General features: G+C 48.5%; 1 protein-coding gene across 2 annotated transcripts; it reads left to right on the top strand.

Moving 5' to 3' along the window:
• The first annotated feature begins 1663 nt into the window (after nucleotides 1-1663).
• Nucleotides 1664-14306, top strand: NIPAL4 (NIPA like domain containing 4). 2 transcript variants are annotated; one of them, XM_047091906.1, is made up of 6 exons: nucleotides 1664-1759; nucleotides 5122-5361; nucleotides 8545-8601; nucleotides 9768-9858; nucleotides 12359-12519; nucleotides 13555-14306. In XM_047091906.1, the coding sequence occupies exons 1-6, from the start codon at nucleotides 1723-1725 to the stop codon at nucleotides 14181-14183; spliced, it is 1215 nt and encodes a 404-aa protein (XP_046947862.1). In that variant the 5' UTR covers nucleotides 1664-1722; the 3' UTR covers nucleotides 14184-14306. The 2 variants fall into 2 exon arrangements, with proteins under 2 accessions (XP_046947862.1, XP_046947869.1); XM_047091913.1 differs by lacking the exon at nucleotides 8545-8601.
• Nucleotides 14307-15665: the final 1359 nt, after the last annotated feature.

Below are 15665 nucleotides of genomic sequence, written 5' to 3'. Positions count from 1 at the left end.
ATTCCTATACAAAATATTAACATTAAGGGAAGCTGGTGACAGGTATATGGGAACTTTCTGGGCTATTTTTGTAATTCTTCTGTAAATCTAAAATTATCTTATAACCAAAAAAAATTTTTTTTAAGTACAGTTTTCTCTCATCTGTACCATGGAGATAGTAATGATACCTACCTTACAGGAGGCTCAAATAAGATAATATCTGGATAGGGATTAGCCCGGGGTCTGTCCCATAGCGAAGACTCCATAACTATTTTTAAAAGCTACCTCCTCCAGGAGGCCAGTGACCAACATTGCCAGAACTGACCACCTGCTTTCTTGGAGGTCCCACGTCTTCAGTTCTCAGGAGCCAGAGCGTATTTGAGTCTAAAATGCCAAGCATGTCTGTGCGGCCACTGGGAGCATGTATTTGATCTGGGCTCTTCCACTTTCTAGCTGGGAACCCCAGCAAGTTCCTTGATCACTCTGTGCTTCAGTTTCCTTTCTGAAAATGATAAAAGTATATCCTGTATGTGGCTGTCATGAGGACTGACTGAACGGGAGTTTTTCAACATTAACATTGCCTGCCCTGCGGCAAACACTGCACAGGCGTTCTTATGGTTCAAATCAGTGTTTCTCTAATTTACGTTTACTATTACCCATGGATGACAAACATACTTCCCATAACCACAGTTTTTTGAGATTTTTTTTTAAGCTTATTTGTTTATTCTGAGGGAGAGAGAATTCCAGGCAGACTCTGCACTGCCAGCACAGAGCCCAGCTTGGAGCCCCAACTCAGGAGCAGGGAGATCACGACCTGAGCAAAATCGAGAGCCAGACACTCAACCGAATAAGCTACCCCAGGCACCCCATCCAGCTTTTTTTTTTTAATGCTGATTTGGAAGACACCAGTTCTAGGTAGTAGTAGATCCCATTTTGTTTCTCTCATTAATACATAAGATTCTCCAGGGACAGAGAATATGTGTGCCTCCTTTTGGTCTCCAGTCACTTAGAAGAAGAAATATACTTCTTTCATTGAATTTACCAAGCTTCTATCATCCATTCATTCCACAGACAAGTATGGACCATTTATCGGGCACCTACTTACTGTGTGCCTGTTGTGTGCGAGTGCCCAGCACAGATCAGACCTATGTTGAATGAATGAACCAGGCAGGGAGGCAGGGAAGGAGGAAGCCAAGAAGGCAGACAGGAAGGGAGAAACCCAGGGTCTTGGACCCCCTCCCGACCCGGGAGGACTCCATCTGGCAGCCGTGCCTCTTCCAACCCCCACTTTTCCCACTTCTTCCTCCGCCCGAAAAAACTCCCCCTCTCCCACCGTCTGAGGATCCATCATCTCTCTGACACTGGGGACACAACCGGGTGCAGTCCCGGCGTCGCGGAGGGGCGGCGCCCGGGGACCCGCCCCCCTTGCCTCCCGCCGGGGGCGCGACGCGGTGTGACTCCCTCTCCGGGAGCGCTGCAGCCTCCGCACCCCGGGAGGGCGTGAGCCCCTCTGCCGGCTGCTCGAGCGCTGGGCCCCCGGCCCAGCGAGTTGCCCAAGACTCTGGGTGACTCCTCCCCGAGGACCGTCCCCCTCTGGGGCGCGTCATTCTCTCCACCCCTGGGGCCGACCCCGGCAGCCTCTGGCACGCCGGCCACGCGGGAGACGAGTCTCGGCCACCTGCTCCGGCACCGGGGAACCCGGGGCGCCAGCAGCCCGCGCGTCGGTCCGTGCGCGCAGGGCCCATGGAGCTGCGGGCCAGCAACACCAGCTGCCAGAACGGTGCGTGCGGGCCGCGCTTCGCGCCTTCCCTTCGCCGCCGCTCCTTTCCTTCGCGTCCTCTCTGGCCGGGGCCCAAACCGAGGAGGGGTGGATCGCGCTCTGGCCAGTCTTGGGGAGAAGCGGGGTTCCGGCCGACTTCCCCCGTCTTCGGAGCTGGTAGCTGAGAGGGGGGTTGGGAGGAAAGGGGACGCGTGGGGACGGAGGCGGCGGAGGCGGCAGCACTGATTGCAACTGGTCAACCAGAGGGGGAGGGGGGGCTCGTGGTTGTTTCTCATATACAGTTGCTTCAGATTCTACTACCTGCCCGGGTCTGCCTGTCTCCCTGGGGCAAGGGAGAGGGGCGCAGAGACGCTTCACCTCCAAACCCACACACACCTTTTAGGGAAAGGAGGGAAAGAGCAACCCAGGAAGGGATAAGAAAGACCTTTAGCTTTATGTTAAGTTCTTGTTGGGAACCGGGTGGTAGACTAGGCCCTTTACCTGCATTACTTCATTTATCCTTAACTCTAGAGGGCAGGTAGATATCACCTCTCTGTCTCCTTTCTGGAGAGAAAGAAACTGAAGTTCTGAAAAGCCTGATGATTTGCTCAAACTAATCCGCTGGGGGAAGTGGAATATAAAGCTAGAGCCCTTGGATCCTACAACCTGTACTCAGACTACTGTGCTCTCTTCCCGCTATGTCTCCATTTTCCTACAGCCTCTTGCAATTGTAACTTGTCCGATAGCCCTGTTTCTCTAATTTCTCTTCTCCAGCGAGTGTTCAAAGCCAGCTCTTTGGGTGTTGGCTGGCTTTGGTCTCCTGACCAACAATGCAGTCCATTTTCAGCCTCACCTTCCCCTGGGGAAGAATATGTTCCCCAGCCCTAGCATATTCTGGAAAAGAAGCCGGAATCACTGGGCCCAGCACCCGCTTGTCTAATGAGCATCCTTCTCAGAACTGGATGTCCTTTGGCCTTCAGCCTCTCTCATTTTCTTTTTGTCCCCCTGGGAAAACTTCATTCAGCGGAGGGTGCGTCCCAGAACAGGCAAGCTCACCCCGTGGCTCCACCTCCTGGAGATGCACCTTCAGGAGGGCAGGTGAAGGGCGTGGGGATGGGCTTGGCCTTCCTCTTGGGAGTCACCTTCCTTGGCCCATGTCCTCCCAGGCTCTGGCTCATTTCCTGAGTTCAGGGAACTCTCCAGACTAGACTGAGCTGAGGAACAGGAGCAAGACGTCAGACCAAATTTCATGAAGGATGGAAATGGCTTCATGTCTCATCTTCTCTTGATTGTGACACAGGTGTCAGGAAGAGAGATCTCCCACTGTGAAAGACACATGGATGTCCCCTGGTGGGTTCCAGGCCCAGCTCTGCCACTAGGTTTTTGTGAGACTCAAGCAAGTCCTTCCCCTTCTCTAGGCCCCAGTTTTCCCAGCTGCAAGTAAGAGGGTTAGACAGGCCATTCTGTGCCATGGAAGAAAGATCAGCATTGCCCTTATTTTATTCCACCAAGATGCTGCTCTATCCTCCAGATACACCAAAGCCAGAGCTGCATGACCTTGGGCTTTGGGGCCCATCTAGTGGCTCGCCTGTAGTTCTAATTGGCATGAGGAGAAACCGGTCCAGACTTACATCCTCGGCACAGCAGCCTGGAGCTTTGTGACCCACGGTTTGAAAAAGGCCTTTGACCACCAGAGGTCACAAACTCAGATGCCTACAGGGGCTGAGCACATAACCAGAATGACTGAAGGGAGCCAGGTATGGACTCTGAGGAATTGCAAGGTGCATTTCCTAAGGGGGAACCACTCTCAACTGCAGCCAGTTGTCGGTTGGGATGGTGTACTCAACAAGGTGAACACAGGCAGCTCAAAAGCTGAATTTTCTTGGGAAATCAGATTTTTATTAAAATTTTTTAATGTTTATTTACTTTTGAGAAACAGAGAGAGAGAGAGAAAGCAGGCAGGAGAGGGGCAGAGAGAGAGAGAGAGAGAGAGGGAGACGCAGAGTCCAAAGGAGACTCCAGGTTCTGAGCTGTCAGCACAGAGCCTGACGCGGGGCTCGAACCCATGGACCGCGAGATCATGACCTGAGTGGAAGTCAGACGCTTAACTGACTGAGCCACCCAGGCACCCGGGGAAATCGGATTTTTAAATGTTAGTAATAAGTTCATATTTTAAAATAACCCTCAAGAGGCCAAAGGAAACCCCACCCCACCCTTGCTGCCTGCTCTGTGGGGTACATGTGGCAGTTAAGAGCATGGTTTTGGCATTACACGGACTTGGGGAACAATTTGGCTTCTCTTCTTACCACGAGTGTAGTCTTACTCAGGTTACCAAACTTATCAGGGTCCCAGTTTCTCCAGCCAAACCCCTGCACATGATCACTGTGCCATTTCTGTGGTAGGAATGTTCCTGAAAAGCCTCAGAGTAGAGGACCATGTGGGCACTGGAACTGGAGGATTATTGGCTGTGCTTTATATTGTTTCACTGAACTTAGGCAGCTTAGCTCTTCTGACTGAGGGTCTGCCCCTCACCCAAGTTTGTCCTATTGTCCTTGGTGTTTGTGCCAGAAAGGCGAGCAAGGGTTGGCCGGTTCTGGGGCATGAGGGCTGATTCAGACTCTCAGGATCTCAAGGACTTGGAAAGCAAACTGAAGAGATTCCACATGGAGTGACAGGGACACCAATGTCTCTGAGGCCTGAAGGAGGCCCAAGCCACTGACTGTCAGCACCAGAGGTCTTAAAATCTGGCTTGGGAATGGGCCGTTCTAACAAACGGGATGCTTATATTTAGTCATCTTCAGGCCTAGAAGGGGCTATGGACCCGCAGGCCTCACTCCCTCATGTTACCTGTCAGAAGTCTCTGCTGCAGCTGGAGGTAGGGATATGGAAGTGAAGAGGCCTCTTGGAAGAGAAAATCCCTGTGTGATCCTGAGCTATTGGAAGTCCAGAGGCTGGGAGGAGATTCCTGTGGAGGGTGGGAAGTTGGAGTCAATGACGCCTAAGACTTTGAGGGCCTGAGAACCCTGCTGGGTGTGGGGAGCATCAGTACACCTTAGGGGTTATGTGCTGGAGTTCTGGAGTCAGTCTGTGTTCTTAGGCAAGGTGCCTGACCTCTCATGGCCTCCATTTCTACATCTATGAAATGGGAATTCAAAGCAGCACTTACCTGACAGATGGTTATGAAAATTGAATGAGTTCATGCAAATAAAGCCCCTAGCTTGGAGTAAGCACTTGGTGAATGTTAATTATTATTGTTAGGTTCAGGCCCATTGTGTGGGCCTTGGAAGCTGAAGTATGGGGTCTGAAAGGGCCGCCAATTCCAGTATCTTGAAAGCACCCAAATGTACCTGGCGTGACTCACTTACCATGGTCTTCCTGTCCAGGTTCCCTGATCAGCCTTTACTGCTCCTCCCAACAAGTCCTGTGCCAGATCGTCAGTGACCTCAGCCCCCAGGTGCCCAGCAATGTCACCTCTACCAGCTGGAAGGAGAGGTTCAGGCAGAGCTACGGCTTCTACATTGGTCTGGGCCTGGCCTTCTTGTCCAGCTTCCTCATCGGCAGCAGTGTCATCCTCAAGAAGAAAGGCCTTCAACGACTGGTGGCCTCGGGGGCCACACGGGCTGGTAGGGTCCTGAGGGGGAGGGTGGGCATGGGGTGCCAGGCAACTGGGCCGTGGGCCAGGCCTGTGCACCTCCCTTCATGGGGGGCCACTGTAGCAGTTTCAGATCCTGGCCTAAATGGTCACAAAAGACTCATTGTCAACTCCACCGGGAATCCAGTCCACCGGCAGGAGACATTCCTTTAAAATCCAACATTTCTGGAGAATTTCAAGATAAGTTAATTGGGGGTACAGATAAGGAAAAGTCTCACAGCCGAGAATCAGAAACCCCAGATCTAGTCCAGTTTTATTTCTTACCAGCTAGGTCATCATAGGCAAGTCTCAACTTCCCTGCAAAATGGGCATACAAATACCTCTGCCCAGAGCATTGCCGCACACTGGTGTGCCCCATTAACTTCACACTGAAGCCGCTACAGGCTACAGAAACATTACTGGATCTCTGTCCACAAGGGACTTACTGTGAAAACATTCTGGAGAAAAGGAATCATGTGTAAAGGAATTCATTTATTTGCTCATGATTCACCGCAAACCTGCTGGGTGCCAGATACCATGCTGGACACGGGGACACAGTGCCCTGTGGGACATTGAGTTGAGTGGGAGACACAGGCAAGTCAATAGGCAATCGTTCCATAGTAGGTTACTTGCTATCTGTCATGGCGAAAATACAGAATCCTTTGGGACTATTTTGGAGGAGCATGTAAAGCCCAGGCTTGGAAGGTTAGGGGAGGTTTTCTACAAGAGGTGATCTGGAAGCTGGGGCCTAAACGATGAGATGGCAAGGTGGAGGAGAAGAGAAGAAGACGTGATGCAGGCAGAAAGGACAGCAAGTGCAAAGGCTCAGAGGCGAGAGAGGATGAGTGACATTAGAAGCCGAAAGTAGTTCAGGATGGCTGGAGCACCGAGGGGTAAGAGACGGGGGAAAGGCCAGATCGTGAAGGGTCTTGCAAACCGGGCTACGGAGTTTGGGTGCAATTGTAAGTGACAAAGGTTTTGGGCAGGGGAGTGACATAGTTCAATTTATGATTTGAAAAAATTCCTGGTTGCTTGGTGGACAGTGGATTAGGGACAAGACTGGTGCCCAGGAGACCAGTTAGGGGAGAGGGACAGCATAACTTGGGCCTGGGAATGAAGACAGTGGTAGAGTCCCAAGAGAGCTTTCTGGGTTTGGTGTCGACTGGCTCCCAGGGGATGGTGAAAACAGAGTCGAGGCTGACTCAGCAACTGACTTGAGCAACTGAGGAGATGAGGGTGCTGTTTTCTGTGATAAAGAAGGCAGGAAGAGCGGGTTTATGGGAAGACGATGGTTCAAGTCTGGGCATGTTCAGTTTAGTGTTCTGTGGGACACTGTGCTTTGGAAGCAGACTCCTGGGGCTCTAATTCCAGCTCTTCAGTTCCTGGTGATGTGATCCTGGGCAAGGAAAGTGCTTTCTCTGTGCCTCAGTTTCCTCATCTGTAAAACGGGGATAAGAGCAGTTCCAACCTCTAGTATTGTTGTGAAGATAAGTAGTGTGTTTACAAAAATGCTTGGCACAAGTGTTGGTATTACTCTTCTCTAAGTGGGACGGCCTGGCAGGCAGTTGGATATCCAGGGCTAGAGCCAGGTGCCCTCTGAAATGGAAAGCTGTGAGATGTGGGGAGGAAGTCAGGAGCAATGGTCTTTGTTGCTCTCTCCTTCACTTCCTGACAAGTGTTCCGAAGGCCAGAGACCTCCCAAAGTGCCAGGAAAAGATTTGCTTGTGCCAGGAGAAAGCAGAATAAATATCACTGATACCATTCAGAAAGGTAGCTTCTCTGGAATCCTTTTTTCCCTCCAATCTGCTCTTTCCTTATCTAATGAGATTTCAACCCTTAGCATAAAATGCTCTCAGCGCTCCTTTTATGGAAGATCCTGAGTCTTTTAGGAATCTGATGAGATCTAAAGACCTTCTTAGAAAAATAGACTTTTACAAAAAGTGATACACAATCTCTGGATTTTCACATAACTGTCTAAAACCCATCTATTACCATCATAACCATCATCATCATAACTATTGTTATTGAGTATTGACTATGTGCCAGGCTCTGAGTCCACCATGTGAACAAGGCAGACACAATTCCTGACTTCCTGGTGTTTCCATTTTAGTCAGAGATATGCCAGAAAATAAATACATTAATTCAATTTATAAATAAATGTCATGAAGGAGAAAAGCTGGGTGTGATGAAAGAGAATCCCAAGGAGAAATAATAGAGATAAGGGGGTCACAGAGGACATCTTAGGGGAAGAAACATTCAAGCAACGTCCTGTAGAGTGAGCAAACATATGTAAGCAAATATCGTTAAGAAGACTGTTTCCAACATGGAGAAGCACATGCAAAGGTTTTAAAGCCAAAAAGAGCTCGTCATTTTGGACGAACTAAAAGAAAGCCTGAATGAGTAAATACTAGTAAGAAGAATGGTAGGAGATGCCTTTGGAGAGGTGAACAGGGACAAAACCACAAACTGGCTTATTTAAGATTTGGGGCTTTATCCTCTGAGTATTTGGAAGCTATTGGCCTGCTGCAAGCTTGAGGGGTGACTGTATGATTTACATTCTTAAAATTCATTGGCTGCTATGAAGGCAGTGGGTTATAAAGGGATGATGAGAGTGGAATCAGATGAACATAGAGGGCTATTGCCTCAGCCCAGGCCAGAGGTGGTAGTGCCTTGGAGTTGAGTGGTGGCAGTGGAGTGGACATATGTGCGATGCTCTTTGGAGAGGGAATTAGCAGAATGGATGGAATGCAGAAGGTGGAGGAATGGGAGGGTCAAGGGTGATTCTCTGGTTTGTGGCTTAAGCAACTGGGTGCATAGAGGTGCCATTTACTGACTTTCATTTGGTAGGTGGGTGGGTGGGGAGCATTTAAAATTAAGAGTTCTATTTAAGACAGAGTTTGGGATGCCTATAGGAGATCCAAGAGATGTCAACTAAGCAATTGAACATACATCTGGGCTCCAAAGAAAGGATCAGTATACACGTATGAAATAAGGATGCCTGCATAAAGATGGTATTTAAAACTTGGGGAATGGATAAGTTCACCCAGAAGCAAGCCCAGAGAACTAACCAGCTAACATATATTGAACCCTTCAAGACTGGGGAGTGAAGGTAGAGATAGGAAAGGTGCCTGAAAGAGCATGGCCAAGCTAACTTTGTGTCCATTCCTTTCTACAGTGGACGGAGGGTATGGCTACCTGAAGGATGCCATGTGGTGGGCTGGATTTCTCACCAGTAAGTGGGTTCTTTCTTACTAACAACAGTGACCCTTTGATGGCAGAGGCGGAGATGAAAGGAAGGGCGGAGGGGGGCCTTTCTGTCTCCATTGTGCCAAGTGTGAATCTGAGACCCAGATTCCCAAGGGGAACATCTTGACCATCTTTGCAGGTTGAACATTTTACCTGTATTTCAGATCTCTTTCTCAACCCAAAGTCAGTCCTTCATCCATGAAACATTTAAGCCCAGAGAGGTTTGTAGAGAACTGGTAATGATAAAGATGTCTTTTCTCAACTTCCCTTGAAACATAGAGAGTTATCACTCCTGGTTGGAGTCTCTTGGATCTCTACATGGGAGTCTGGGGTTCCTCAGCCAATTTTCTCATTCCACAGGCCGTGTGTTGGCTCACTTTAGAACATGGCTGGTCTGCCACTTGCAGTTTGCCCAGATTTGCACATTCACACATTTCCCCTGCTTTCCACCCACCCTCTCTGGCTATCAAACCCTAATTCTTTTGAATGGAAAATTATCCAGCTTTCCATTTATAAGTCAGGTTTTGACCCTAGTCATAGCCAGGGCTATAACATTCATCATCTACTTTCAAAGGGCAGACCCAGGTCATTCTCTACCAGCAGAGACAGAAAGGGCACTTTCAGGAGTCTGCAAACTAGAAACTCAAATGCAGAGAACTAGGCCCTTTGGGAATGTCACACTTTCTAACCACCTGCCTGTCAATCTGGGAGAGATGGCCTCATGACCAACTGGTACCTGGAGAACCAATAATTAAATGTTTCTTTATTTGATAAATTAACATTTTCTAGAACTCACCTCATATATACAGATGAAACATCAACAGTCCCTGAGATACATTTAGCCGTGCCTGGACTAGAAGCCAAGAGACCTCAAGAACAAGAAAGCATCCTTCCACAAACATGTCCTGTGACCTTGGACTCTGGGCCTAGCTTGCCCATCTAAAATGGAAGGATTTGGTCAGGATAGTCTGGGCCTGACCTTCTGATCAGATTGGCCATGGGGAGAGCATAAGGATCAAGACATTAAGGAATGATGGTCTGGGATCCTGTGAATGGTTGACCACTGAATGAAGCTGTCTCTGCCCAGGTTAAGTTGGGCTGGAGATGAGGCATCGAAGCCACACTACCCTGTTTTCTCCCTTCATTTCCTAGTGGCTGCTGGAGAGGTTGCCAACTTCGGGGCCTACGCATTTGCTCCTGCGACAGTTGTCACGCCTCTGGGAGCGCTGAGCGTCCTCATAAGGTTATTGTCACCTCTCTTGCTGTCTCTGCCTCCTTCCTATTTTCAGTTTGTTGAGGTCTGGAACTGTCTAGTGGGGTCAACTGCCACTTGCAGTCAGGGACATGGGTCGATATTAGCTCCCAGAAAGAGGCACTGTGCTGTTCAGAGCTCCTGATCCGTAGATTGTTTGCTGCTGGTTGCTCTAGCCTCTCCTCGAACGATGGGGCAATAGAAGGGCAGGCCAAACCCAGATCAGCTGGAAGGGCTCCCACTGCCACCAAGCTGACTGTCTCATGTCAATGCTTTCGTGCCCCAGTAGGAGCAGCATACAAGTTAAAAAGCATGAGCTCTGTATTAGCTGTCCCTGAGTTCTGACCTTAGCTCTGCCTAATGTAGCAACTATATTACCATGGGCAAGTCATTTAACTTCTCTAAGCCTCAATTTCCCTGTCTGCTCAGTGGGGATGCTAATACTACCTACCTGAAGGCATTGCTTCAAGGACTAAATGAGATGATGCACAGAAAGCACCTAGTGCAGGGGCACCTGACTGGCTCAGCGTCCAACTGCGGCTCAGGTCACAATCTCACGGTGTGTGGGTTCGAGCCCCACGTCGAGTCAGGCTGTGTGGTGACAGCTCAGAGCCTGGAGCCTGAATCGGATTCTGTGTCTCCATCTCTCTCTGCCCCTCCCCAGCTCATGCTCTGTCTCTCAAAAATAAATGTGAAAGAAAGAAAGAACATAGTACAGAACTGGCAGTGAAGAATCACCATAGCCAACACATATGAGGGCTTACTATGTGCTAAATGTTCTAAATGTTTCCCATGTATTAACTCATTTAATCTTCACAGCCTCCCTACTAACTAGAAAGTAGAAGACACCTGAAGCCAAGACAGGTTAAGCAACTTGGTCAAGATCAGCCAGGTCCTAAGGGGCTAGGCCAGGATTCCCACCCAAGCAGTCTGATTTCAAAGACCACGTGCTCAAGCCACTAAGCCATGTTGCCTGACAGACATCCAATAGTTTTTAAAATAACTGATACTAAGTATGTGTGCTTCGCATTGCCTCATTCCTCCTGAACTATAAGCATAGTTCCTCTGTGGGGGTCTTGGAGCCCCATTTGAAGCTGGCTGTGATTATTGGCTTAACCTGGGAGCCCTGGTAAATGCCAGCTGACCACACCCAGCACCCATAGTTTCCTGTTTTGTTTTACCATCTTGATGACAATTTTGTAACGTTTACACAATCAAAAACAAACAGAACCGTGACTCACATTGTACAGTTGGCTGATGTAGTTGTGATACTTCTATTGCGTATCTGATTAACTTACAAATTCCCACTGCCAGGAAGTTGGGGGAGGAGGGGAATACTCCATCGCGTGACGTCTGCCTGTGCTAATGCCACCAGACTCTCTTGAACACACATTCCGGGTAAAATGTTATGGGTAGTTTTAAAGGAGAGACAGAAGACATTCAAAGGAGCTTGGACATTAATCTCCCCTCTCTTCATATCTTTAACTAGGATTTGGGGGGAGGAATTCATTCCTAGATCAGCCACTGATTTTTACCCTAAGGTAATGTTACCTTTGTAAGGAAATAGAAACCTACCATGAGATCATACCTGTCTTGCCCCATTTCCCTCCCTTCTTCCCTCACCTCTGCCATCTGAGGATGTGAGGGGGATGAAAATCACATCACCAAGGAATAGCAAGGAACTGGAGGTGTTTTACCCACTTCAGGGAAGTCACAAGAATTCTCTTCAATGAAGTATAGAGGAAAGACCATAGGCTTTATAATTAGACAGAAATTCAGCTAAAATCCTGGCCTTGCTACTTACCAGTTGCATGACCTTGCCAAGTTATTTTAATTTCTGTAAGACTCAGTTTCTTGTCTATAAAATGGGGATAATATATTTCACTTCTCAAAGAGTTGTGAGATGTGAGTGAGATATAATAAGTAGAAAATTCCTAGCCTAATACTTAGTACATATTATATATGCCCAAGACACAGTGCCTCTAATTGTCATTGTGGTTGTTTATGTTGGCATATACAAATGGAAGAAGGAATAGATTTGTTCCGTATAGCTCATGGAATAGAAATAGGAAATGAGTAGAAATTACCATATTTTTGACAATTAGAATGAACCTACAGTAGATCCATTTGCCTTGTGCAGGGGCGAGATGCTTGCCACCAGTGGTTTACAAGCCATGTCTGAAAGCAATCTGTAATGTTAAGAGAAGATGTGCTCATTGGTAGGAAGTTAGACAAGAGTGCTTTGAAGGACTTTTCCGACTCTTGTGTTTGGGGATCTTTTAGTCTCTAAAATGAAAGAACTCCACACATACGTCGATTCCTCCAGCACACGCCATAAGCCTCCCCTAAATAAGTTTCTATTTCAAATGTTTTTGGAGGAGATCAGTGAGCCCTGATCTGTTCTCCATGAGCGCTTGCTCGGGCCCCATTTTCCTTCAGGACACTGGGACAAGTATGGCTTCTAATCTCTGTCTCCCATTTCCATGTGCAGTGCTGTCCTGTCCTCATACTTCCTGGGAGAGAGTCTGAATCTGCTGGGGAAGCTGGGCTGTGTGATCTGTGTAGCCGGCAGCACAGTGATGGTGATACACGCCCCCGAGGAAGAGAAGGTCTCCACCGTCGTTGAGATGGCTGCCAAGATGAAAGACACAGGTAGGCTCCGAGCCCCCGTGAGTGGGAAGGTCTGGCTGCGTGCTGACCATGCCAGGTGCTGCCACCTGGAGGAGAGGGAAGCTAAAGAAAGAAAGTTGGGGGGCTGGTCCTAGGGTTAGCTCACAGGCTTCCCAGCCTGATGTGTATTGATGCCATTTATCATGTGTTTATTATGTGCCGGGCATGGTTCTAAATATTTTCCATGCATTGTCTTAGTATGTTCAGGCTGCTGTAACAGAATGTCATGGACTGGGTGGCTTATAAACAATGGAGATCTATTTCTCACAGTTCTGGAGGCTGGAAAATCCAAGATCAAAGCCCTGGTAGATTTTGATTCATAAATGGCCATCTTCTCTCTGTGCCCTTACATGGTGGAAGGGGTGAAGGATCTCTCTGGGGTCTTTTTTATAGGGACACTAATCCCATTTATGAAAGTGCCACCCTCATGACCTAATCACCTCCCAAAGGCCCCATGTCCAAATACCATCACACTGGGAATTAGGTTTCAACATAGGAACTTGGGGGGACATAGTCTTGTAGCATGTATTATCTTATTAAATCCCACCAAAAAAGCTCTATGAGAAAGGTCCCATTCTTTTAACTTATTATTTTATTTTATTTTATTTTATTTTATTTTAGAGAGAGAGAGAGCAAGAGCAGGGGAAAGGGGCAGAGGGAGGCAGAGAGAGAGAGAGAGAGAGAGAGCAAATCCCAAGCAGGCTTCATGCTTAGAATGGAGCCCATCATGGTGCTTGATCCCACGAACCTGGGATCATGACCTGAGCCAAAATCAAGAGTCGATACTCAACTGACTGAGCCACGCAGGTACCCCGAGAAAGGTCCTATTCTTAGCCCTGTTTTACAAATGAGGAAATGGAGGTCTTGTGGTTTAGTTAGTAACTTGTCCAAATTATTCAAAAGTTGTGTCATGGGACTGGAACCCTACTGTGTTACATCCCATCACCATGGATAGGGGCTCTAGATACTAACTGCATCCTCCGTAGCTCAGATTATCTATCTCTTCCCCTCCTGAAGGGTACATCGTGTTTGCTGTGCTTCTGCTGGTGTTCTGCCTCATCCTCATCTTCATCATCGCCCCACGCTATGGACAAAGGAACATCCTCGTTTACATCATCATCTGCTCTGTGATTGGGTCCTTCTCCGTGTCTGCCGTCAAGGGTCTGGGCATCACCATTAAGAACTTCTTCCAGGGGATGCCAGTTGTGAGGCATCCCCTCCCCTACATCCTGTCCCTCATCCTGGCACTTTCTCTCAGCACTCAGGTCAACTTCCTGAACAGGGCACTGGACATTTTTAATACTTCCCTGGTGTTCCCCATCTACTATGTGTTCTTCACGACGGTGGTGGTTACCTCCTCCGTCATCCTCTTCAAGGAATGGTACAGCATGTCTGTAGTGGACATTGTGGGCACCCTCTCTGGCTTTGTCACCATCATTCTGGGTGTGTTCATGCTTCATGCTTTCAAAGACCTGGACATCAGCCAGACCAGCTTGCCCCACATGCACAAAAACCCAACCCCATCTCCCACCCCTGAGCCCACTGTCATTAGACTAGAAGACAAGAATGTCCTTGTGGACAATATAGAACTCTCCAGCACCCCATCACCAGAAGAGAAGCCCAAAGTATTTATAATCCATTCTTAAAGTGTGGAATACGAGAGTGAGAAGATGAGCACTACAGTACAGCCTGACTTCTCAATTCCAGAGCCACCTGGTTATTTTCAGAACAACTGTTACCGATGGGCTCTCTTTTCTTGAGATGTTCATTTATACCTCATCATTGTTTCCAGAAGGAAAATCCCTACCCAGTGAGCGGTGGTTGCAGAACTTCGTGGAAACAGCCTCAGTGACCAAATACCCTACTTGATGTTGGTGCCAGCAGGTCCCCTGGACCTCCCTTCCCACTTGTTTCCTCAGTGCCATCTCTGTGTTGTTGGGAAGAAGATAGAATTTGACCCGTTGAATGTAGCACAGGCCAAGAACTTCCCGGAGATGCTGGTCGTCAGGAAATACTTAGCACTGGTTCTCCTGAGACTGAATCCCATTCCTCAGCCCAACGACAAAGTGCAGCTGGCTCCTGGAGGCCCCGAGAGCAATTCGTCACGCTTCCCATCCAGAGCTGACAACTAATGTGAGACGTCTTGCTGCTTTTGCTACTTCCTCTTCGGAGACAACAGCATGACCTCAGCTGATCTTCTTACTGTGAAAACCACCTGATGTCTCAGGGAACATTTCCACCAGCCCCATTCCCGGAGCACTCCAGCCGGGAGGTCAGCATCTTCGCTTCTGTCCACTCTACCCCCATCCCTGCCCCTTCCGTCTCTCTCTGTCTGTCCTAAGGAGTTGTCACTGAGACATTCAGGCAATTACCTTAGAACTCAAAAAACAAAATGACAAGGACAATGATCCTCTACAGCCAAGCTCTGCTGGCCCAACCCAGTGTTTCATTTTGCCTCCCTCTGGAAAGAGAACAGCATTTGCACTGCTCTTAAAAGTAGTCTGGCTGTCAAAATAGCATTTGGCAGAATGCACTTTCCTTTTCCTCAAGGAGTAAACCAAAATATGATTTGGGGAGATGGGGAGAATTAGGAGCAATGTCAGAATTTGGCAGAAAGCGGCCACAGGCCCTCTAGAAACCAGGGATGACTTTTGTGTTTACTCTGGTGCCCAAGAACCCAGGTGGAAAGGGCTCTTGGTACTTTCTGGGCTGTAGCCTTAGAGGCTTGAGCAGTGGGATCAGCTTTGAACTTCCGTGACCAAGTGGGGTGTAGGCTTGGCATGGGTGTTTTCTGGCTGTTGATCAGATGGCCACCAAGTCCTCAATGCCATTGATGAGCTACCCACCTTGGGAAGCAGCAGGTCGTGGCTGCTCCAACACCATCTACTTTGGGGACTGCCTTTGGTCCCCTCACATTTGGCCAGACGCATTTAAAAAACAAGAGCAGCTGGAGAGAGGGAGAGAGATAATTCCCTTCCTGTCTTCTTTCTAGCTGCAAGAGTGTGGGAGTTGGTAGAAGGGCCATTGAAGGGGAAGTAAGAGAGCCAGTATATCTATAAAGAGGGAAGGCTTGATCCTCAGCACCCAAGTGGGTGCAGAGCCTCCCCTGTATAACCCCGTACCTGTGT

Source organism: Lynx rufus, unplaced genomic scaffold (genome assembly GCF_022079265.1).
Source record: "Lynx rufus isolate CCGP_SWC_20201006 ecotype Redwood Valley unplaced genomic scaffold, mLynRuf1.p SCAF_1, whole genome shotgun sequence".
NCBI lineage: Eukaryota > Metazoa > Chordata > Mammalia > Carnivora > Felidae > Lynx > Lynx rufus.
This window is presented reverse-complemented; position numbering and strand designations above follow the sequence as displayed.

Excerpts from the sequence above, each read along its gene's own strand:
- NIPAL4 (XM_047091906.1), top strand. The coding sequence starts at position 1,723 with ATGGAGCTGCGGGCCAGCAACACCAGCTGCCAGAACG. Across the intron at positions 1,760-5,121 it reads CAACACCAGCTGCCAGAACG|GTTCCCTGATCAGCCTTTAC; the intron begins GTGCGTGCGGGC and ends CTTCCTGTCCAG. Across the intron at positions 8,602-9,767 it reads GTGGGCTGGATTTCTCACCA|TGGCTGCTGGAGAGGTTGCC; the intron begins GTAAGTGGGTTC and ends TTCATTTCCTAG.